General features: G+C 37.6%; 1 protein-coding gene across 2 annotated transcripts in view; it reads right to left on the minus strand.

Moving 5' to 3' along the window:
* adka (adenosine kinase a) overlaps positions 1–26795 on the minus strand; it is a 169200-nt gene that overhangs the window by 141099 nt on the left and 1306 nt on the right. For both annotated transcript variants that reach the window (XM_067420883.1, XM_067420884.1), the window contains exons 2-3: positions 25806–25880; positions 20276–20329 (exon numbers count right to left, since the gene is read on the minus strand). In XM_067420883.1, coding sequence (XP_067276984.1) covers positions 20276–20329; positions 25806–25880 — 129 coding nt within the window. The remainder of the gene's footprint in view (positions 1–20275; positions 20330–25805; positions 25881–26795) is intronic.

A 26795-nucleotide genomic window follows, 5' to 3' on the forward strand; every position in this document is an offset into this window, starting at 1 on the left:
GCATGTCTATACAGAACTGAGCATTCTATTAAAGATTTATATAGCATCTGTTAGAGCTATTGACATACAACCATGACCTCAGAAAGAGCTGCCTTGTTTTCCCATTTGAAATCATGGCAAGCATTTTCTTTTTGTCGAACAAATTCTGCAGAGGCCAAATGTCAGTGAGCCAACACGTCCTCACGTACACACCAATAACAGACACCTATACATATATGCTAAGAAATAAGAAAAAAAAACACATGCACACACACCGACACAGCCAGGATTAATGGCAGGGAACAAATTTAACCTGCTGTTGGGTGGTCGCAAAAAAAAAAAAAGTCCGGATAAACTTTTGACTGCCGAGCATGTCTGAATTATGAAGTGAAATAGATGGGTTCATTTATTTGGAAATGCACATACCAGGTGGCAAGAGCGTGGGACATTATTAATGTAGCTGTCATGTAAATTCCACATAAACACAGGAACAGAGAGGAAATGTACAATTTACAAGCATCTCACTGACCGAAGCCACAAAGCAGCCATTCATTCGCCAGGGCTGCACGTTTAAATAGAAACAAGGTGGTCAATGGTTTCACGTCATCGTTAGCCTCTCAATAAACAAGTGAATTATACAGGTCTGTCTCTAAACCGACTCAAGGTTTTGATTTAACATTGGAAATGTATACTTTGGAGACAAAAAACAACAACAACAAAACATGTCAAAACTTAAAGGGCATGAAGCTACAACTTGTTGACAAATGCTAGAAACTCGGCAGAGTTCGCATTTAAACTACACAGAAGAGATCTGAAATGTATAAATTTAAGTTCAAGCACCGCAGGCTGGTGTGTGACGATCCAGAGCATAGCTTTTGCCGGTGGCTGGGCAGCGGCCTCTCTCTCTCATGCGCTCTCTCTCTCTTTCTTTCTTTCGCTCTCCCCAGATGAGTCATTAACAGGCAGGCAGAACCAAGTGTCCTGGCTTTAAATGCCACCCTCTAAAAATAAACCCCCAATTGCAGCCTGACTAATGTCTCCATCAGTATTCTCTGTTCCTGGCCTGCAATGCTAGCTTAAACGCTAACCTGCACTTTTCCACAGGAGGAGGGGGACCACCATCTTGCCCTCTCTCAATGTTAATCATAACAAGCTTGGAAATTTCCGCCTTCTTTTACACATATTTCTCTGAGGGTGTTCTTTACACATACCTTGTAGGGAGGGGATCTGCTCTCTCAGAGTCATAAGTTTTGAAAAAGCTGTAACAGCTTTGAAAGGTGTAGAAAGCCTTGTGATCTACAGTATATACGGCCGTTTCTTCAACTACAAGCACTTTTACATCCCAGAGGTTGATTTGTATTCAAATTAAAAGATTTTAACGTTTCCGTTTTTGTGAAGGTCACAATAAAACTCTTGGAAACTTTTTACCATGCCTTAATTATTTTAGCTATTTTTCAAACGCCTTTTATGTAGAGAGTTAAATGTTTCAGCATTGTTTCAGGCCCAGATTTCTAATCTAAATATATGAAAGTCTATCATCAAATATTAATCAGCATACATTTATACATAGAGTATAAAACCACTAAACATGGTTCACTAAACAAAGAGTAAAAAAATCGAACTATTTCTAGTGTGGAAATAATTTTCATAATTAAATGTTTTTACACAAATTACTATGGAGGACCAAATTACTCGAAATGAAATAATAAATAAAGAATTCAATAAAACAACTATTTAAATGTACCATTTTTTCTGAAATAATTAAATAATTAATTAAACAATTAAATTAAATATTAATTCAATAAATAAATGTATCTATTTATTTTGTAAAAATTACAAGATAACAAATTTATTGTTTAATATATTTCACAACCTCTTCCACACACACTATTCTTATGTTTAAAAATAAAGGTTTTAATTATTAAAAGTGCTTTTTCAAATGCTGTTTATCATAATAATATGCTGCATTTACGAACTTGAAACCTTTTATACGAAACATGCATTTTCAAAGCACGATTTTCCCAAAGATTTTTTTCATAATAACAGAGGACATTTCACAAATGCCAATCAACGGGCAGTGGGCGGTGCTTGGCGCTGATTGGATAATCCTTTCAGATTGATACCTTTTTTCTGTCTGGGTCTGGCAAGTGGAAAGGGGAAATAGGGAATTGATTGGAAATGAATATAGTGGTAGGAATTGATCCAAGATAAAAAAGCACTGCCTTAAACACAGCCACAGTTGTCATAGATTTCAGGTTTTTAGAAAATTCAATAGAGTCCAAATACATTTTCAGTCACAAATAAGAAATGAGAAGCACCCTTGGTGTTCCGGGATGTCACCACACCACACAAAGATCAATCTGTCATGTCTGTCGACTCTTCAACTTCAAACCAATTGGCGCCAAGCACCGCCCACTGCCTGTTGATTGGCATTTATGAAATTTCCTCTATTATTATGAAACAAATCTTTGGGAAAATCGTGCTTTGGAAATGCATGATTTGTCAAATAGCTGTCAAGTTCGTAAATGCAGCATATTATTATGAAAAACAACTTTTTGAAAAAGCACTTTTAATAATGAAAACATTTATTTTTAAACATAATAGTGTGTGTGGAAAAGGTAATTGTGAAATATATTAAACTATAAATGTTGTGTTTTCATGTAATTTTACAAAATAAATAGATACCTTTATTTATTTAATATATAATTAAAATAATTATTTAATTAAAATTAATAAATAAATTATTTAATTATTTCTAAATAAACTTGTACATTTAATTGTTGTTTTATTGAATTAATTATTTATTGAATCATTTAATTTTGATTAATTTGGTCCTCCATTAATTACGCCTATTCCACAGTTGTGGAGAAAATGACGGTTAATGGAATGCAGGCAAATAAATAAATATTTTGTGTTTTTATTTAAAAGTATTTACTTCATATTTACATTTTTATGATGCAATTAATTATTAGCTTCTCATTAGCTCGCAACCCCGATTAGTTACTTCACGGACCTCAGTTTTAGGAACCGCTGCCATAAATGTTTGAATGTCATTTCAACCGCAGTCATTTCCACCAGAGAATGATATTAAATACAATATATAATTTGAGGTGGAGGTGGAAATGACACTGTGATGAAAATCATGACCGTAGCCAGCTATGAGTTCACCAGACCTCTGTATTTTTCTGAGCTGTATATAATGAAGGTTGTGAAAAAAATTGCCAATTAAAGTATTACCCTACTTTAGTGCTGCAGGGACATTGAACGTTGTCATCGGAGCAGCCTCTGCATCTGCAGTCTGTCACTGCACATCATTGTCAAAATATTTGAGACCAATCAAACCAAAGTAGGCGGGCTTTATGTTCACAGAAGGTGCTGAGCACAAATTCCAGCACAACACAACACTTCAGTTAACAATCAGTTAACCTTCACTTTCTTCTAGGGATGGGAAAATTTCGCATTATGATTATATTATTACAGTTTGGTTAAAATGAGACGAAAGTGTTCAAAAACAACTGATGTGCACACTAAAATCATTACCAAGTTTTATTTTTGAAAATTAACAAAACAAAGAAAACAAGCAGCTTTTAAGCAATATTCTATTCTGTGGCATTTCCTTCAATATAATTACCGTTGTCAATAGCAATGCATTATAACTGTGCACGTCCATGTAATCACGACGGAAGCCCTCTCGTTTTATTCAAATGCAACTTGATGTCTTGCAATGATGTCTTGGCTTTTATTTTATTGAAAATTAAATCAGAGGACTTTACTATTAATACTACTATAATATAGTTGTGATCATCTTGTCTGTACGATTGTTTTGTATGCTGTACAATATGGATTTATAAACAAGTTAGATTTAAAACATTAATCTCAACTCAATAGGTCCCCGATTATATACAAATATGGCACTGAAATCTTGAGTAGGGCTGCAACTAACGATTATTTTATAATCGATTCGTTGTAGATTTGTTTTTTCTTCAGTTAATCGATTAATTGGATAAAAACGCCTCCTTTTTTACTGACAAAATACATGGTGAATATAACTTACAAAAACTAACCGTGGTTTTACAACAAATAAAACAAACAAACTAAAAAATAAATGATGATAAATAAATAAACACGGGTATTGTAGTAACCAAACTAACCATAGTTTTGCTTCAATCCACTATGTATTTGTGTGGTTATACAAATCTATATCTAATAGAACCATGGTTCATTTTTGTTAAGGGTATGTCTGTGCTATATATGTGAAAAACAAAGTTACCATGCAAAAGGTATAGGTTTAAATCCCTACATTAAAATGATATTAAAAAACAAAAATACAACAAAAAAAACCTCTGTGTTACCAGGTAAGAGGAATGTTCTCCAGGATCACACATACACTCACGATGGACAAAGTAACCTGTACGGTCATTTCTTTATCTTGCAGAAACATCTCAAATTTACATTACACACTGTTATCCTTTTGCAGTTACTCTCATAAAATATGTGCATTACATGATTACTTTAACCTAAATTTAGCATCCAACAGCAGATATTGCAGCCAAATGAATGTTTTTGCACTGAAAATTAGTCTCCCTATTATTATCGATTTTGTCAACTAGTTGTTGCAGCCCTAATCTTGAGTCAGCACACTAACAACTTGGAGACTAATTCTGTGCATTAGTGAGCGCGAAGTGAAGCCGCGATATCAAGGTCCCAGCCATAGATTTCTCCCACCTAATTAAATCACATGGCCCTGAACTTTTTGTAAAATAAAACAAAAATTATGTAAATGTAGAAATCCAATCTCCTCCCGAAGTTACCGAAGGGTTACTTCAGCGGTTAGCGGTTGCTCCGGTGATGCAAATATCGTCAATTTGCATCATCTGCAAAAATTTTGGCCAGAGGCTAAAGACTACAGCCAGCAGAGGGCGCTATTTCAGCATGTTTTCAACTCGCACATGGGGGGGTGGGAGATTGCACTCACAGCTGTTATCTGACTCCTGCAGCGTTTGTGACACTCACTCAGCGACTAAAGTCACAATATATTGAACGGTGTCTGTAATCTAACTGAACTGATTTTATGAAGATGAACGCAGTGGTGGGAAAGTGATCAGTGATTCTATAGCGGTGGCTTTGGGAGTGGCCTCACAGGGCAGCGAAGCATTCTGGGAATTGTTGTCTTTCATCCCCATGAAACAAAAATACATTTTCTGTCTTTTCTCAGTCTAGAATGCACCCCAACCGCCCTAAGTTCCTCAACCTTGGGACCTTGATGATTCTAAAACCCTGTTTACAGCCCTGATGAAAATGACAGATGAATTAAAGAGGACCAATTAAACAAACCAGCGTAAATGTGAAAAAAGTAAGAGGGTCCACAGGTCCAAAAAAAAAAAAAAAAACAGCTATAAGAAACACCTATAAAATATGACACCCTGAATATTCAGGAATCCTCAGAGGAGTTTCCTCCTTTTAAAGCGGAACAAAGGGCAACTCAGCAAAGAAAAAACAAACAAGCAAGATTGATGTAGAATTAAGATGGGTCTCAGTTTGAGGTGAAAGGGGAGGGGAGGTTCCTCTGGGCAGAGCGCGATAAGAACCCTCCTTTCAAATAGGGTTACATAAGGCATTAAACAGTGCTATTAAGCCAGCCCTTATGTGGAATGCAGTGGCTGACGTGCATGCCTACATGGCCCTTTACATCTGAATCATAGACAGACAGAGTGTCTACAGCCTCCTGTGAGGGCCTCTTCCCCACCGGACCACATTCACCATGTTAATGGAGAGAGATGGAGAGGACTTAATAAAGCTTGGTGGGACACCTGCTCCTAGTCATCCACACTGGGGAATCCGAGCAGCCTGGGTGTTTATTTCACACAAGGGGACTCCAACGGATTGGAATCGAGTGCACACATACACACACACACACACAGACACACAGGGGCTCACAGGATTTGGGCTTGAATAACTGTTTTTCAGCACCTTGGAGCACAGACGGCGAGGGGCCCTGCTCTCAGAGGGCTTAAGGAGTCCTGCTCAAAAGCAGCAGCTGCCTCGGGACCTTTCCCCCCTCGCAGGGGCCCAGGGGATCACGTGGCTCGGCTACAATCAAGAGCCTTTTAACCATTTAATCATTTAGCAGAGAGCACACACATATCATTCTCCACCCTAAACAGCTGTCACAGGCCAATCCTGAACCGCTGAAACCAGAGGACGTCATTAACCGCCATAAAACGTGCTTTGAAACAAGTTAGTATTTTATATCTGACACAAAGTTATCCCATGGGATGGTACTCAATCAATGTCAGGACGTCCATGGGTAAATAGCTTTTGATGTGTTTGATAAATTGCAGTCTCCAATAAAAAAAGGGCTGTGTGGGCTGCAATACAAGTTCATTTAAGTAAATATCCAACAGCAACTAAGGGGTAGTTGACATGAAATACTGTTGGAAAGCTGTACTGTGGTATTATGTGTTATAATACTTCATTTAAAGAATTTGAAACTGAAACTAAAAGATCTTCAAGTGAAAATGACATAATAAAAGTACAGTTTAAGCTGAAGAAATAATGATAGAAATATATTACTACTGTATACTAAAATGAAATTCTTAAAAACAATAATATTATTTAAAAATATAAGATTTTTTTTTACAAGTTTAAATTTATGTGCAGCATCTTATAAAAAAATAATGTCTTGTTGTAAATTAATTGTTATATTTTCCTTTGATTACATTTCAAGAGGAAACTACATTTCAAGAGGGGTCTAATGCCATTTCATGCATTATGACTTATTTACACTTTTAAAGAGTTGAATTTTCATGCTAAACATGGCCAAAATAAAAAAACGAGTAGGATTTATAACAGAATATTTATGTGCATAATACACACAGGTTTCGGAACGAGTATTTGTTTTTTATAACTCTGATAAAACTAGACTCTTCGGAGCTATGAAGGATGCAATAGGTACTCAAGATTTACGTGAGATTGGCAGAAACTGTGTGTGTTAATATAATAATATTTTTGGTCATATAGCCCAGCCCTCCTACATGTAATTAAACTAACAAAAATGTACTGAGTTTACTGACTACAGTAGCATCTTAATTGCATAACACACATTTGCCAACAGGAATCTCTACAAAAAATTCTACAAAACTCAGGAAAGATCTGAAAGACAAGTGTTTGCACCACATGAATTCTCTGTCGAAATCACTCGAGGACAGTTTTCCATTTGATTGGCACTGAAGGCTATATTTAGACAAACAGCTAACAGACGCACTGGGACGCGCTCAAACAACGCAGGACAACACCGAATCTAAAAGCGCCCGTCAATCCTCGTTTCAACAGAGTCATCTGGTGCTGCAATTCTTCCAGACCTTCAGGAATTAGAAGCGTGATCAATGGATATGGTTTTCCCTCTTTTCTCTCTCTCTTGGGTGAGGCCACTAATCAGCAACACCAAGCTTTGCAACATGGTTTGTTTAATTATTCTGTCAGTTTACAAGGAGACGGAGGACTTCATGGGAGAAAAAAAAGTGGGGAGGGAGCGGATGGGTGCGAAAAACTGGTAATAAATATTGTTGTTCCAGCCCTAATTAAATTGTTCAGTAATTTCTCAACACAAAAGAGAACACAGTTTATCTGTTTAAAATCAATAGCCCATTTCACGGTGAGCCACGTCCCAGCAAGATGACAGTGTCATTACTTATTCTGTTCTCTAAGCTTTCACTATGCTTGTTCTCCCAAGGTTGAATCTGTTATTTTTTCCCCCTTGTTTAAAGGAGAGTTGGAAAGGGGGGGGAGAGAGAGGGAGAGACAGAGAGAGAGAGAGATATGGTGGGGGGGGGAGTCAATAATAATTCCTCTTTTATAAATGGATGGATTTGGCTGTCAGGGGACAGCTTTTCAAATGCAGTGTCTCAGCTCTCTCAATGACTCTTAAGTAATGTCTACAGAGCCACTCACGCACAAATAAGATCATTAAAAGCACTGATTACCTCTGAGCCTTCACCACTCATCTTTAAAATATTCTTTACTCTGACAAGTGGAAAGCCAATTTAAACTGAGATGTTAAAATGAGCCGAATGCGATGTGCTGCAGAGGACACCGTCTTCCAAAACAATTCCGAGGCGGCCCGATGACTGATTACCCAACCGCTTATTTGTTTTGAAACAATTACTGGTAATCATATTGATGTTTATGCGCGGTGCCCTTTCTGAGAAGTAAAACTCCGCTTTGTAATTACATCACTGGAATCTAATCAAGAGGAGATAAACCTTCACCTATGCTAACAACATATTAAAATGCAAATCAGCGCAGTTGCGGATTCGTGCACACTCGTGGGCCTAATTATCCAGTGATGTCACAGACGCGGTCCTTGTGTTCTGTTTCCTTGGCAATCTATCAATCTGAATCTGCTCATTAACTTTACAAATATTAACGACGAGACGTACAAATCAGAAATAATCGTTTTTTGATGAGAGGCACAGGTGCAGACGAAGCTCGGTGGAAACATGACATCATCGTCGCCCTATCAGACAGACAACATTGAGCCCTGCTGCTGAGTAGGGCTCGCGTTACCAAATCGCCCCAAGGTAACGCTACTGAGGTCAGAGGGCATGATCCCCCTCACACACCGTTGTGACTTAGACCCTTGGTCTACCTTGAGAGGATACGTCTGTGGTGACAGTCTAGGTTTCAATTAGACAGAGTTTGAAAGCAGACAGATGGTGTGAGATACAGTCCTCTGCTCTTCAAACCTGAAGTAAAAAAGACTGCCCTTGGCTGATCTCCTAAGGAGACACATGGGATGATCTGTTGAGCTATGATGTTCCATGTCAATAATTCATATCCATGCAGAGAACACCACGTGGCCTAATGTGAACCATCTACAAGCGCACGAAAGCAGTGTTTCATCAGTAATAAAGAAAAAAGGCATTGAAGAATTTTCTAGTCCAATTTACTCCCACAAAATGGCTGTAGGATCTTGGTTTCTGTAAAAGTATGCTCATTTAAGAAACTTTTGGCTGTGAATCAGTCAGAGATAAATGAGGGTAATTACACACATGGCCTAACTGTTTAAATTAGGTTACAAGTTGGGCTACAATACTTTTAACTGCTGGACCAAAACGAATGCTGAAACTGCGGGTTTCCCCTTACAAAATACATGGGCTGTTTTATATTTACATATTTATATTATATATAAATAAATGGCCATGTCTGCACCCTACTAATGCTGTGCATCTGATCAACACCCCAAAAACAAGATAATAAATCAGACAATAAGCAGGGCAGACAGGAAAATATAGTATATTTATTCACCCTCATGTCATTCCAAAACTGTGTAACTTCCTTTTGTCCATGGAACCCAAAAAGAGAAGTTTTGAAGAATGTCAAGGCTGCTCTCTTCCATCCATACAATTTAAGTGGATCGTGAAAACAAATAAGAAAGGCACCAAAGTAATTCAAATGACTATATGAACATGGTTATATAATATTTTATTATTATATATTTTATATTTATTGTATATATTATTTAATATTTTATTAACAGTTTAAATCAGAGTATTTTTGATAGTACAAATAAATACAAAAATATCACAATATTATATATTACATATGTAAAATTTGTTTTTAACCTGAGCAAACTATCTGTGATAATAATTATATTTAAACATTATTTAACATTATATATACCATAAACGTTTAATTTATCAAACTGATTAATAATAAATAATAATAATAATAATAGTAATAATAATATAAACAATAATTTAAACATACTTTATATAAAACATTAAATACATAATAGACTATTACATACAATTTTATAAAATATAGGATTTATAGAAAGTATAACGTTAGTTATACAAGTATAGAATAGTTTTGCTAAAACTGAACAAATCCAGCAGGAGATGACAGTCATCACCACAGCTATTAACATCTTAAGAATCGTTCAACAATACCACATTAGGAAAAACTTATTCCACTACAACACACCCAGCACAATACTTCATTACACACCCAGCATATTTTCCATGATGACAGCTGGCTGACGCTCAAGAGCACTGTGAGTTACAGCTCCACCTGCAGGAGGAAGCACATGGTGCTTTTCAGCAAAACTGCAGGCCAGCCAGGACTAGGGGGCAATAGAGTGCAAATAATCATTCGGCTCTGTTGGTAATGAGGTGCTAGGGAGACAGTAAGCACATAGCAGCAGGTCTGAGGTCAGTTTTATAGAGTGATTTGAGATGATTAAAGTCAAAGCTGGGGTTTGTGGCCGTTCAAAACCTGAAAGCTCTGCGTACAGAACCAAACACTTAACCAGGAGTTAAGAGGGAAAGGCATCTGAATGCTGTCGTAAATATGGCAGGCATGCATGCTTGTAAGGAGAGCGTGGAGCGGGACCAGCCCACCGCCATCAGGCCAGCATTTAGTGCAGCAGGAAAACAGACGGCCTGGCTGAGCTCCACGGCGGCCCACAGCTTAGCAATTAGAGACCGTCCAGCTTTGACTGGAGAACAAACAGTCTTAAAAAAAAAAAAAAAAAAAAAAAAACCTCTACCTGACTGCCTGTAACACTTGGCTACAACCCGCCTAATGCATCTTAGCAGAAAAAGATCTATGTTCCCACCTGAGAGGGCAAAGACCAATGGAAAATCCCATAGTGGCCATAAAAGCCAATGTTGCGTTTCTACGCTGGGTCGCAGTGTACAGTCTAGAGTTTTCCTGGCAGTCAGCTTACTGCCGCCGTAATTCACAGCACATAAATCTAAACAGTCATAACGTACAGCAGTGCTTCAACGATGATGAAGACTGAGAAGAAAGAGAGTGAGCGAGAGAAAGGATATCGCCTGTCGTTCTCTCTCTCTCCTTCGAGAGGATTCAAGCAGGGACTGGGCAGAAGTGGATGCAGGGCTGAGCGTTAAGAGGTTACCGCACGGACATCAAGCCATTAGGGAAAATCACTTAGAGGACTAGCTGCGAAGGGATGGTTGATGGGAAATGAACCAGGCAGGAGCCAGAGTCGGAATCACCGGGGACCATTGATCCTGAGCCGGACGAGATTCTGGACCCTGTAAGACAAACCACCTGCTTTAACCCTCCCGCTACGTCTCTAAGGTTGAGGTAAGGTCACAGGCCTGACCCCTGGAACATGATCCCGAGGTGTGGCGCTTTATTCGTGCTTCTAGCCAAGGCTGGACGAGCACTGGTGCGTGTCTGCCAATGGGAAGGCAGAGTAAGGACGGCTCACACAGGGATAACCTAACAGGAACATACAGTACAAGTTTGTGGCTCATTTAAGTGAAAAGTGTTTTTTCAGAGCGCATAGCTCTCAACAGAAGTGTCAAGAACGCAGTTCCGATGATTAATTGTAGCAGTCTCCTCCAAGCATCCCTGCCAATCTATTTTTTCCCTTTCTTTAATGTTGACAAAGCTTTTTGCCCCAAACACTGCTGAGTAAATGTTCATACTGCAAGCATGCACAATTTGCAAACAGTTTGTCCCCCTCAAATATACTATTTTTCCCCGATGCTCTGTGCACCTGCAATTTAGCTTTCAGTGAGCAACAGCTCTTTTTCCTGCCTGCTCTCAAATAAAGAACAGCGCACTCATCAAAACGAGCTCCATCTGAGACACAGGAAACAGTCAGACTCAGCTCTCTCCGGGGGGAGGCAGATTGCCCGCAGGCTGCACAGCGTTAGGACAATCCACAGAACAAAAGGACACAGATCAGAGCCAGTATGTTCTGCGATTGTCTTGGCATTTATTAACTCAATGCGATGCGTTCTCAATAATTGTTTTAGTATACACAAATGACTCCATTCAAGAATTTCAAAACAAATAACTTCAGTCAAGCTTTGCCTTTCAGCCTGGGAAGCAACTCAATTGTCCGTCCCTTGCTAAACAAAACTAATCTGAAATCGGATAAGATTTCCTGTTGTGCATGAGCAAAAGCCACCCTGCGGCATGATGTTGTGTGAAACTAATAAAATACCTGAGTGTATGCCTCCACCTGCTGGCTATCAATGGTACTGCGCCTGCTGTTCACATGAGCTAATGCCCTTCCAAACTTGCTGCACAGTGTTACTAGACCAGAGAGGCAGCTGCTGGCACAAAAGTCACCTCTTTAAACAGAAGCGACTTCAGTTACAATGACATAAGAACATATTGCAGAGCTATTTACAGCTAGTATGTTGTGTCCAGATATTTGGGACCTCACAGGTAAAAATTAGCTAATGTCTAAAAACGACACAAATTGAACTATAAAGAAAGTCTATCTTTGACACAAGATGGCAGTGTTATACATGTGTGAGTTTAAACCTCTTGGTTTATGCAGTGGTCAATTTATTTTTCTGGTTAGCATGGCTCAGTTATCCCCTGCTGGTAGATAGGGGTAACTACACAATTTTATTCTAATAAGCTTTTTCAAACTTTGCAGTGAATTCTTCTAATACATATTGTGGTTTGTCATTCTACAAAGTACATTATATATATTCCAACAGCTTAGACAAAACCAGAAAGATGGAAAGTACACTGTACTCTGGCAATACAAAAGAAACTACTGCATATGAACACCAAACTCTGTTTGAAGACAGAAGTCGGTTTTGCCGTAACAGGAGTACAGTGATCGGCGATTACACTCTGCTGCCTCAGCCAGGGTCTTGTAAATCACAGGCACCAATGAATGCCAACTTATGCCCTACAGCATAGTCAAGAGCAAAATGCCAGAGCATCTGTCTGTGATATAAAACTCAAGCACTGTTCAGTCCAAATGACCCAGAATGTAAATGAACATCATTATGCAATGCAATATTTAAGAAGTAAGCTCTGAGAGATTGTACAAGACTGTGAATTGTAGTCATGGCTAAAGGCCGGCATTTGGCACAACACACTGAAAACCCTCAAACTCCAACTATATTTCACAAAATAATTTTGAATTTTGCTTTTTGCTGACCAAGCAGTAGAAACAAAAGCAAAACTTTTGTTACAATTAGGGATGAATAATATTAAAATATTTTTTTTCAATAACAAAAAAACAAAAACAAAACTTTAAATAAAAAGCCAATGTTAAAATGCTATTTTACTTTGTAAATAAAATAAAAAATGTTTTTTAAATATTTTTAGGCATTAAAACATACAGAAACATGGATATTCATTTTGAGATTTGCAGATAATTTTCATTTCACTTGCTTAAAAATAAGTAATCATTCAGTGCCGTGATTAAAGAAGAGCATGTCTGTCCTCTCCACCTGTCGCGCGATGACTGTTTGCCTCAGTGTAAAGTCACCAAATCAAACCATCTCAAACTGAAGCAGTTGCAAATACATTTTAAACAAAAGGTGGTACAAGAAATACACGTGAGCGGTTAAAAAAAAAACAATGCACAATGAATCAACTGTTAAAGTAATTGAAAGAAGTGGCACATTCAGAGCTGCCACAACAAAAGGCGCTTTGGATCAAATGCTTGAAGGTTTAGTCGTTGATGTACACCTCCGCACTGCTTTACACTGATTACAGGCCTTTTCTAACTTTTGTGCATTTTTTGAGTCGGCTTGGACCATTTGAAAGCATCTGAATTCTTTAAACACAGTGGGGTGTAGGGTGGTCCTTGCTTTTTTTCAGTGGTAAGCCACATTCATTTCTCTTCATACAAGGCCAATGAAGGGAGGCCCATAGCTTCAGACATAACACTCGGGGACAAGAGCTTTAGTTCCCACCAGAACCATCACAACATTAGGAATTTAAAGACAGCAAAGCAACATTTCATGACCGAATCAATCATTTAGCATGGTTTAACGTTACTGGCCCACAAGAGATAATCATTAGCAAACTGAATAAGCTATTAGCAAACTGAATGTTTCACAGGCATCCGTGTGCATAAGCCAGGAAGGAACAGCCCAATGAGTTACAGACAATATGTGATATTGTGGCCAACTCATGATCATAGGTTTTACATTGCGCATGCTGAAGTGATGCATTGTTGAGGTTTGCACACAGAGAGAGGAAGAGCACAGCTGAGTAAACCAGAAGAGGGGCAAAAGGTCTCTGTCTGATCCATGTCTTTCAGCTCAATCTTGACTTAAACACTCAAATCTATGAATCCAAACAAATACAACCCTACAACCTTTGGAAAGAATTTCTGAGGACTTGTTACACACAAACACAGTCTAATATGGACAGCCAAACTCTGACCGCAGTGTTTTGGAAAACAGAAAACAGAAAAAACAACATTAACAAAATTATTAAGTCATCATGTGTTCCATGTTTATATTAAACAATTACATAATACATAGTTACCATTGATACACATAAAAAAATCCACCAATGGTGAATAAGAAAAATTTTAGTTTTTTTTTTTTTTTTACTTGACTAAGTTAAAGGGTTGGTTGCATGCGATTTCACTTTTTTAACTTTAGTCAGTGTGTAATGTTGCTGCTTGAGCATAAAAAGTATCTGCAAAGTTACAGCACTAAAAGTTAAATGCAAACAGAGTTATGTCTTTTAACAGAATAATGTCTTTTAAAGTTATGGCAGTTTATTTCCTACACAAATGGCCAGATTGGACTACAACAAGCTTCTTCCCAGGTTGGTGACATAATAAACCCTTGCTAGTCACCCCAAATGTGACCTCTCCCTGTAATAGTAAGCGGCATGGCGTTTCTGGGAGGGATGGAATTAACTTTTTTGTTGATTTCAAAATCTACCAGCCACTCAATGTTTTAACCAGCCACTTTCTTGTTTTTAACCGACAATGTGTAGCTGCATGTGAAAATTAATACTATACGCTCTACAATACTTAAGCAGTTTTTTTAATCTCAAGTCTCAATGAAATACTGACATTTTCTCTTTCTCTCTTATACACAAAGAACCATAAACTGATATACATTTCATTAAATGAGTAGGGTTCTGTGCGCTCTTTTTTTTTACTTGGATATGGCATTTGGATGATTCCTGGTCTTTTATGGCTTCCAGCTTTAGGTTTTTAGTCCCAACAATGAAACTATTAGTTTTGGCATCTTCTGAAGCGTGTTGACGACATACTGAGCAGAACATTGTCAGTAGGGATGCACCGAAATCAAACATTTTGGCCGAAACCGAAAAAGAGGAAACCAAAGCCGAAAACCGCAACACAGAGAAATGAAAAATGATGCCAATTATTAGTACTATTGCATTTATGGCTAATGCTATGACTGTGTAACTTTACTAAAAATCAAGGCATTGCAATTGCATAAATTAATATTAAAATTTCAAATAATAAATCAATTACAAATTATGCAAATGTTTATTTAGCACATAGCAACAATGCACAGTATAAAATAATATTCAAACTAAAATGTTAAACTTGACCGTCCTCATGTGTACATTAAATAATAATTCTGGCCTTCAGAAAGGTAGAAATTGAATAAAGTAATCAAATGTAAAATAACTGCATATTTACCTGTTTAAATTAAATATGAATCCTTATTAAACTTACAAAAGCTATTCAATCAAGAGCAGTGAGTGATGTCATTACATTTTGTTTGACATTAAACAGAGCAGTAAAGGCTACTGCCCCTTTAAGACCTAATGCACGGATATGCGTCGTCTTTCTCGACTGTATACAGTTCACTTAATGCATATATGTCTGCTAGGATACTTATAAAGATGGACATGTTGACATTCTTCTTGTGTGAGTGTGTCCGTTTAAGTGCAAGACTTGAAAGAGAACTCAATATTTGCGCGCTGTGAGACGTGTGGCCACTTTCGAATGAGTGCTAGAGACAGATGTTCTCACAGCACGAGTTCTCATTCGCATCTTCTGGCTCTAAACCTGGGGTGATGATGGCGACAACGACTACTCTTATTCGGACATACGACAGCACTCGCATGCATTGAACATGTTTACAAAGAGGTGAAACAGTATGCTATTTTTATTTACCCGCCACAGTGGCCAGTAGGTGAAGCAAGTTTACCCGCCACAACTCAAAATCACCCACATTTGGCTGGTGGCGAGTGCTAATTTCCATTCCTGGTTTCCGGACAACCTGTGCTTGTAATTTTATTGGCTGAAGTGCTATGAAACCACATTTGGCCATCTAGCAAATCTAAGACCATTGCGTTTTTCGGAGGGATGGGCTTCATATAAGGCTGGAACACACAAAGCCGATGGTTGGCCGCCAGGCAGTTTTTGTACGTCGGCCAACTAAGTTTCTTCGCGTTGGTCCTCATCGGCTGTTTTTCAGCCAATTCGACATGTTAAATCGGCGTCGCCGCATGTCGGTCAGTAGGGACATATGATCGTTCTGATTTGGCTGTTCAACTAGCGAACCGTTGCACAAGAAAAAAAAAACAGAAGTGACGAAACAAGTAAACGATAGAGTCAAGAGGGAACACAGAACGCCTCTCATTTGTTTATATTCCTTATTCCGATACATGTAAATATTTAAAAAAGATATGGCTGTGTGGACCGAGGCAAGTGAAAACGAATTGATCCGCATGATCCATGAAAGGCCGACTTTGTTAGCCTGACAAGCCAGACCCACATTAAGATGTTTGGTCTGGAAACTCACCATTGACTGGGCTCAATCCGAGGGGTGGGATAAACGGTTGTCTTTCAAACTCCCTCTGCACGTGATAGGATAGCTCTACAATCAACCAGAGCTACGGAGGTGAAACGGAGCTAGTTGATAGATTAAACATTCGCTGTATCCGGTCAGCAAAACTCTGAACACACCTTCCCTTTTTAAGAATGACTTCAGTGCTGTTCTTTGTTCTTTTCTCAGAGAAAAGCTTAACTTAAAGTCTTCCAGAGTCGCAGTCAAAGCTGATTCGAAAGACCACTGTTCGCCAGCTTCTGTGTTTACTAGAAGCACGCAAGCGCAACTCTGCCGTCCTTATGTTAAGCCCCACCCACCAACTCTATACACGATATTTAAAAAAAAATGCCTGTGTTAGGTTGTTTTGTGTGTGTGTACCAAAATAAGTTGGTTTATGGAAACAGGCAGTGCCATAATATTTTTTTTATTATAATCGTTTGGATACATCGTCACTTTGCAAAGTTCTTCACACAGTTCTATTATTCAAATTTCATCTTTGCACAGCAGTTCATTTCACATTCAAAATGCACTAAAGACATCAAAACAGTTCATTTGTGTCTTCATGTCCAAAAGCAATGATAAATGATGCACAGTTTAGCCCACGTAGATTTCTGTTGTACTGTGTGAAGAGTTTTGCAAAAGTGATCTGAAAGTAATGAGAAATGTTTTTTAGCGACTGTAAAAAAAAAAAAAAATGAAATAAGTGCTGTCATCTAGAATACATCCAGTTAACAGTAGAACAAAAAATAACATTACAAATCACCATGAAATGGACATAACTCAGCTTAATGCTTTTTTTTTCACTTTGTCCCTCAGAGAATGAGCTCAAGAAGCGGTGGGATTCATTGCGAACCTAGTACATGCATTACAAGAAACATGGACCCTCAGGAAGTTCTGGAGCTCAGAAGACTGGTAGGCAGCAATGGATCCTGACCCGCCTGCAGTTTCTAGAGCCTCACACAAAAAGGAAGAAGAGCACCTCAAATCTAACTATCAGGATGGATGGATGGATATTTTTTTTAAGAATAAAAATGAACATTTTGCTTTTGGTAAAGTGGCCACTGAATGTTCAGATGGGTCTATTTACAAGTAGCTCAACACATTAACTTCCACAATGTGCATCTGAATAGATCCATTTAGCCAATTTGCAGGGTATTGTTTTAGCTATGCCCTGTTATTGTTATGGCTGATTAATGAACAATTGTAAGAATCTATGGTATCACATCATTCACATTTTGATTGTTTCTTTAAGGAACCATTGTCTGAAAGTGAATCCGGTTCACCCTCAGATGGTACCAACAGTGACACATGGATTGGTACCCATGAAGAGCCCAGCTTCATTGAGGCTGAGGAAACGCCCAGTACACCCGTCGCTGAATCTACCTATAGCTACTTTTATAGCTATTCTCTATATAACTATTTTTGCATATTGTACTGAACATTGGAAAATAAAACACTGTCTTTGGGTACTTGCATTCACAGTTCTTTATGTAAAAAAGGATCACAAAACACAAGATGATGTAGAATTCTAACCCTTAATTTGCAATTTCACATCTAACTAGCAGGGTAAATAAACAAATCTACATATGTTTTATATAATTTATATAATTTAAGAATAAAAAGAATTTAAGAATAAAGACCTTTAAGGTGTCATGAACTGGCTTTGTTTCTTTTTTTATACTGTTGTCTGAGGTCAACTAATGATGCTCGTGTAGTTTTTACATTCAAAAAATCATAACTAATAAGCAATAGGTTATTTTCTACACTGGTTTTGAGGCTCTCTTCAAAACGCTGGGTTCTGATGGGCGTGCTGCACTGGAGACTTGGAAGTAAACACCCACGGCTAGGATTGGATAAGATTTGCATATTTAATTAGCTTAAGCTCCCCTGTCAGTTCACATGACAGAAAGGAGAGATTGAGGGAGAAGCGTCAACCAGAATGTTTCTTTTAACCACAGGGTTCGTAAACGTCTTTATCAAACAAACACAATGATTTGTTTCTCATCGACCCGCGATTGATTGGACTTATTTTTATATTACACAGTCGTGTTGCATCATTCTGGTCAGATCCAGAAGCCACAGCATAATTTTTATTATCTCATCCTGTCTGCAAATCCAGTGTCTTCTTTGCAAATTAATACACAGTGAAATGAAGCAAACAAATGCAATGTGTTCACCCACGTGAGCTGGATCTTCATTAAAAATAAAGTTCAACCATGCATTGCTAATATTGGAATCCGAAGGAAGCTTATGGCATGTTTGAAACATGCTTTACTGCTTGAAAGTTCAATCCGATTTAGCTCCACGTAGGCCTAAGTTATTAATCACGTCATGTCATTACATATGCGAGTCGGTGGGCAGGGCTACAGAATTAGGCATTGTTCTTGAGGTGGCATTTCACAAGATTCTGAAGTCACAGGTAAGAACATTCGCAGATTGATCATTTGCTGAGCCCGCTGTCAATAAAAGCTTTTCTTTGACTAACAAGGTAGTTTTCAGCTCTCAAACTTTACAGGATATTTTTATATTACGGTGACCTTTTATATACCATGAGCTCAATAGAAGGTTGATTTCAATTCATGACCCCTTTAAAACTCAATAAATGCTAGCATTGTATCAGGATGTGGCAGGCTGAATTGATCTATGAAATATGTTCTACTTTTGCTACAGCAATAAGCCTACTGTTTCAGCTCTATTTATTCCATCATCCACTTGCCGCCTTCTGACCAAACAAGACTGGACATCAACAATTTCCAAACTTAGACAATTAAGGAGGAGTATACTGGGTAAAAATAAATCATCTTAAACAAACTACACTGAAGGGAAATTTAAATACATCCCAAATTGCACAATTTTTTTTTGCAGTAAACAATACATCCCTGTTCTATTTAAGGCTTTCAGGTGACTCTTAAGACCATTACCAAAAGCAAGATGTGCTGTATATTAAGTAAAAGTACTCTAATCCTGCTCTAGCAACTCAGAAATGGCAGAGGAAACAATTGAAGATCTGAGCTAGATTGTGTATTTTGGGATGCAACTATGACATCAAGATGTTCAGACAAAAGTTTCTTAATGAAAATAGTGAAACAGACTCCCCGTATCACATACTGAATTACTCTTTCTATCTATAAGGGTCTAGTCATTATGGGACACACTGCTGAGACCAAAGAGTACAATTTCAGACTCATCAAATAGCAGCTTTCACACATGATTAGATCAAGGGAAGTGGGATCAGATGAATCCAGCCGTCTGAACATAATTTAGAGTTGTCGGTATCCTACTAATGCGCTAAACATCCTTCTAATCTTTGCATTAAGGAGGATCAATCGTTTAGATCAGATGCTAATCAACATGGTGTAACATCAATACAATTGCAACAAAACTACAATGGTGCTTTGTAATGCACTGTACAGGCACTTCCCTCCTAAAGAGATCTCACATCCTCTAAAGATGAAATGAAGTGAAAAAGCTTTAGTTGCCAATGGCATACAGGCTTGTGAATAAAAAAACTGAACACATGCATGTGGTCCTAAATAAGGAATTCCTCTAGAGAAGTAGAGTATGCCACATGCCAGTATGAAAGTTACTTATATAAGCTATAGTTAGTCTTCATTTAAAGTGATGATAATCCCTAGCATATAATCAGTCATCAATATCATTGAATATACCAAAATTGCAAAACAAACAGTGTCCTGTATTAAAAGAGCATAACATTGGTAAAAGACACTTACATTTCCTTGTGTTTCTCCTCTGCTAAAATCTGGTCATTAGCCTTAAGTCCATACCTGTGAGACACAAAGAAAATGCATATTTGTAACCGTAGATTTACTCATTAAGAAGAACAAATTTTAGAAAAGAAGCGGGTTTAATTTGTATAGGTTACAACATTTCTGATTTTAATATCATTCAGTGATATAAAGTGGCATATAAACATTACGGTCAAAATATGGCATATTGCTAAGTTAAAGGTTTAATTCACCCAAAAATGAAAATTCGGTCATTAATTCATGCCGTTCCAAACCCGTAAGACCCTTGTTCATCTTCGGAACACAAATTAAGATATTTTTGATGAAATCGTGAGAGTTTTCTGACCCCTCCATAGACAGCAATTCAATTACCACTTTCAAGGTCCAGAAAGATATTAAAGACATCGTTAAAACAGTCCATGTGGATACAATGGGTCAACCTTAATTGTATGAAGTGACAAAAATACTTTTTGTTTGCAAAAAAACAAATAAAACAACGACTTTCCTAGTTCTATGGCAGAACGGCTTATGCGCATGCGTCATGGTGCTCACATGAACAGCATCGACCAATTGTAAGCCAGTGTTCTGGAAGCACTACACTGTTTACACGACGTCAGCAGCTTAAGAGTCTGACACAGGCTAGAAGCAATTGTTGAATAAAGTCGTTTTTGGGGTTCTTTGTGCACAAAAAGTACTCATCACTTCATAAAATGAAGGTTGAACCACTGGATATAGCGTTGTATTTGAGGTAAAAAAATATATGTATATAAATACGGCTCGATTTCTCACACAAACTGATCGTTTTGTGTCTTAAGATATCAGCGTCATTTTTTTTTTTGCTCTCATAGAATTCACCAGCAGCCATATCACCCTGTAGCCCAAGACTGGTTTCCCACTGAAGCTTAGCAGAGCTAAGCCTGGTCAGTACCTGGAGACCAACTGGGAAAACCAGGTAGCTGCTTGTAGAGGTGTTAGTGAGACCAGCAGGGGGCGTTCACCCTGTGGTCTGTGTGGGTCCTAACACTCCAGTATAATGATAGGGACACTATACTGTCAAAGAGCACCGATACTGTCAAAGAAAGCATCTTTCGGATGAGACGTTAAACCAAGGTCCCGACTCTCTGTGGTCGTTAAAAATCCCAGGATGTCCTTCGTTAAAGAGTAGGGGTGTAACCCTGGCATCCTGGCCAAATTTGCCCATTGGCCCCTGTCTAACATGGCCCCTAATAATCCCCATATAATGATTGGCTTAATCACTCCATCTCCTCTCCACCAATCAGCTGGTGTGTGGTGGGCGTTCTGGCACAATATGGCTGCCGTCGCATCATCCAGGTGGGTGCTGCACATTGGTGGTGGTTGAGGAGATTCCCCCTCCTATGTAAAGCGCTTTGAGTGCCTAGAAAAGCACTATATAAATGTAACAAATTATTATATATTATTATTATAGAACGTAACCCATTCACATCATTATATGACCTACACACAGCAACGGTTGGAGTTAAAAATCTTAATGTGTTCTACTGAAGAAACAAAGACACCTACATGTTGGATGCACTGGGGGTAGGGTGGAACGATATATCGTTATCGTATCTACTATCTAGATATGAACTTTCAAGATATTACTATCGAAAAAAGCAACAATATAGACAATATAGATTTCCCCTCTCCGCGCTTGCTCTGCATACAACTCTGGCAGTCACAACAAACATCAGGTTTACGAGTGCCCTTGAATACACCGCTAAATCCAGCGCACATATACTACCAGGGACGAGGGAACTATTTTGTGGGGGGGGGCACATTGGCATTTCCATGGTGATGCGTCATTGCTTGTCACGTGACACACCTCAGCAGCAACGCTGAAGGAATGGTGAATATTCAGAAGATTTCTTTTTTTATTCAGAATATTCACAAATGTGTTAGCTGTGGCATGAAATATCTGATATTCCGATTGTCAAATACATGCAAGTGGAAGTATATTGTTGTTTAAACACCTTTATTAGTTTGTTCCGCAGACACAGTTCAGAGAATCAGATCTGTTGGATTTACAACCTCTATGTTTACAACATGTGAATTCATCCATTTCTCCCGAAACACTTAAAAATGGCTGGTGAACTGGGAATAGAATAGAGTAAACATTGAAGTTACTTACACAAAGTGTATCGGATATGAATGTGTCGAATTATAATGGAAAGGATTATTATTACCTGTTCCATAGACATCAGCGTGTATTTTACAAACTCTAAATTTATAGTTTTTTTTAGTACGCATGTGAATTTATATGTTTGAAACCTAAAATAAACAGTATGTGGTTGAAAACACTAAAAAGTTGTGATATATGACAGCTCTGAGCACACCTGTCTCTTGCTAAATTCAACATTTTGATTTAGCAGTTGATCGTGATGCACTCGATCATACGCTCCAGGGACCAGTCTAGACTGATTAAACCTGTGTGATCGTTCGTGCGAAATCCTTAAAAACAATACATTTTCTGACACCATTTTTTAAAATGTAGGCTTAAATCTTTTTATTTTTCAGAGAAATGCTTGGTTTTCACCGAACACGTAGTCATATCGTATTGTATCGATATCGAGATATCTGGCATGAAAATCGAGATATGAAATTTTGTCCATATCGTTCAGCCCTAACTGGGGGTAAGCAGATAAACATCAAATTTTCATTTTTGGGTGAACTAACCCTTCAAAATACTCCCGCTGCCCTGTATCTTGCGCTTTCATTGGCTGTAGGTCATCGCGACTTTATTTTCAGTCAGAACACATTTCACACAGCAGGATTATAAATTGCCAACAGGTCCAGATATTTAGCATGCCAAATATCTCACAGGCGTCGACGGCTCTCTCTGAATCTGGTCTTTGATCATTCACACTCTGTGATTGTCGCTCCACTTATGTGCACGAGCACCGATTTGCCTATGATTTTGAGCATTTGTCAGCAATTTTGCAAAACCTGTCGGCGAGTAAAAAACGGGCTAAAATTGGGCAGTGTGAACTCTGCATTACAGGTTTGGAACGACACAAGGGTGAGTAATTAATGACCATTTTCATTTTGGGGTAAAGAAACCCTTTAATTCATGTTAAGTGAATGTGTGCTATGTTTTGTTTTCACTATTCACAATACTAAACACCTTGAAATTTACTTACAAACAGATATTGTAATGAACAATCTACACAGAACAGATCTGTCTACCCATGAGATGAAGAGAAGCACATGTGACAGCTAATTTTACTAAGATGGCTGTAGGTGAAAGTCTTAGGCCTAGCCCAAAATAAAGCTGCTTTCGTTGAGCCATAATCACCTTAGCAACTTAAAACATCATTAATTTGAGTCTATTCATTTGCCTACTTCATTTCAAACTGAACTCTGTGTCTGATTCCATCCGAGAATTGCATTTAAAAAACATGGTCAGTTATGAGTCATTCATAATAGAAGAAATAGAACTCTGTGTCCATTTAAAAACTAAAACCATCTGACGGCTCTCTGAAGTCTGTGTTTGTGGTACAAATAGTCATAACAGTTCGTCTAACAAGGTGCAATTTTACATCTGAAGAGGATTATGGAACAAGACACCGACTTATCGCAACTACTGGAGGCCTTATGGAGATCACATGATTAGGAAAGACATGTACCAGAGTGCCTTCCTTTACCCAAGAGAATAAACCAAGGGTAATATTGTTTGGAGACAAAGGCCAAACAATAGAATGATTTTTGAGTATAACTTTGACTGTCGATGCTTTTAAACATGGTCTTAAAACACACCTTTTTAGCAGAGCTTTTAATTGCTTTGATTTGTTACTTCTTAATTCTTAATTTTTCAGTTTTATTTATTATTTTGTTGTTGTTGATTGTTTTAAATCTGTAGCACTGAGATTTTGTTTGATATAAAGTGCGTTACAAATAAAATTTATTATTATTTATTATTTACCCTTTAAAAGTTGGGGTCGGCAAGACTTTTTTCTTTAAGAAATTAATGCTTTTATTTAGCAAGGACATGAAATTGATCCAAAGTCATTTTTACAAGTAAATGCTTTTACAAAGGTACAAAAGACTTCAAATAAATGCAGTTTAAAAATCTTTATATGTTTTAATTAAATGTTTTTAAAATATATGATGACATATTTCATAAGCATCAAATCAAATTATTAGAATGATTTCTGAAGGATCATGTGACACTGAAGCCTGGAGTAATGGCTGCTGAGAATTCAGCTTTGCCATCACTGGAATAAATTAAATTTTAAAATATAATAAAATAGAAAACAGTTATCTTAAATTGTAATATTTCACACTTTTACTCTTGTTACTGTATTTTGATGAAATAAATGCAGCACTTGGTGAGCATGCAAGACTTCATTCAAAAACATAAAATCTTACAGACCTCTAACTGTTGACGGTTGGTGTATGAATGTAAACTAGGGGGATCTTGGTTGTTATTTTCTCTCAAATGAAAAGAAAGGTTGACAAATTAGCCACAGTCAAACCTTATTTTGACAGCAAAAAATAAATTTAAGAGAACATAGTGGCATTACTGAGATTTAGGTGTCCTGAAGGAGCAGTTTCTCATAGACCAATCAAATTGCTCAAGAAGATTAAACTATTTTCCATTACCTTGAAAGTCTTTTTAGAGTTGGTGTTTGGTCAATCATGTGCTTGGTAATATCTAATCAGCTTACTAATCTCTCAGTGCATCCTAGTAATCTATTCTTTGACTCTGCTCTGCAAACTTTAGGTCATGCAACTAAACAAACTGCTCTACCGTTGGAATAAACCAAATGGAAATCATTACAGTCAAAGTCTACCATAGGACCGGCTGTTCTGACGGAAACAGCAGTTTTAAGATTATTACCCAACTTGTTTGCAATAGTGTTGCCTGTTAGAATACAACATGCATATTTTGACCATTAAAAAAAGCATTATATTTACTAGGTAGATTAGTCTAGTTAAATTATGTACAAAACCAATCAAAACAGTTTAATCTGTACATTTTAAATGGTGATGAAAGGTCAAATTTGGTTGCTCACAACTGAAAACATTTGCTTAGTAAAACTTTTCTAAGTGTGCCACCTCACAGTCATGGTAAGGCAAGGACACTAATGGCAAGATGGTCACAGTGTGTTTGAGGTTATGTAACGGAGGGGGTGTGTGGGTAGAGGCGTATTGTTTTATGACTAGTATTGGAATGGCAGCTCTGCAAGTAGGTCTACGAGTTAAACAGGATATTTCCTCTCAGTTGCAGTGACCGTGCCACTTTCCTCCTTAAAGAACAAGGACTTAGCCTAATAAACACAGTAGGTTTAATTTCTTTGCAAAAAAAGAAAGAAAAAAAGTACTATTAATCCAAAAGTCTATTCAAATCTATCATGGTCTGACCAAAGATTAACCACTCGGTGAAATCTTTATTTAAACACTGAGAAAACACACTGAGACAAGCAAACGTACAGCAGTACCTAACCATGGTATGAAACAGATTAAAATTTAAATCTAAAAGGACCATGTGACTTACTTTTCTAGAAAGTCTTTGTCCACCACAGCGCAGATGTCAAGCAGGGGGTTTCCCATCCCGAAAAGGGCATTTTGACTGCAAAAGAAAGACATGCGTGTCCATTTAAGACATTAAGAAAACAATCGAGTAATCCTGACAACAGACGCAAGCATAGTAACACTAAAAACACTGGGCTTTTGTGATTCACTTGCATGCTGTGTCTTCTAAAGATAGCAGACAGACTATTTTCAGTATTTCACCCAAAATATTTTTTTTATGTGCATAACAAGCATTTTTCTCTTGAGGGTCAAAACTGAACCCAACAAAAACACAGCACAGAAATAATGGAAGATTATGTCAAGCATAAACTGCAGCATGTTACATAATTATAAAACGTATCAGTACTTTTTCAAGGAGTCCACAATTGAGCTTCAAGCAAGACAATGTTTTGTCAGTGGCAGAATTACTCAGTACAGATTTAGCCAGACAGACATTTCATAAATGATTTAAAATAGGTACTAAAACATTTAAGAAAGCATTCGACAGTCACTACATCTATTACAAACTAAGCATTCATGCACGTGGCTGTCTGGCTGAGTGACTGAACGTTCATTCACCCTGGATGAGACATATGTGGTGGAGAGACCCAAAGATTAAAACTTTGCCTCTAATCTATTTTTGACAGATGTGATAAAATAACTAGCCTGCATGTATTTTAATTATATATTAAATTGTGTCATTAATGTAAAGAAATAAAAGAGCATTTACAAATAGAAAACAAGATACATAAATTTTCTATAAACATGAATGAACTGGGAAACAATTCTTCTAAGTATCTCCATTCACACTCCTACATTCAAAGAAAGACAGTTGTTTAGTACAAGTTATGGGAAACTTGTGAATAAGCACAGATGTGTCAGTGTGGGAGATTGTGACGCTTTGCGTGCTCTAAAACAGATGTTTAAGGGGTGCTGTTTAACGTATAATAAAAGTGACTACATTTCGGTACAA

Source organism: Pseudorasbora parva, chromosome 17 (assembly GCF_024679245.1).
Source record: "Pseudorasbora parva isolate DD20220531a chromosome 17, ASM2467924v1, whole genome shotgun sequence".
NCBI lineage: Eukaryota > Metazoa > Chordata > Actinopteri > Cypriniformes > Gobionidae > Pseudorasbora > Pseudorasbora parva.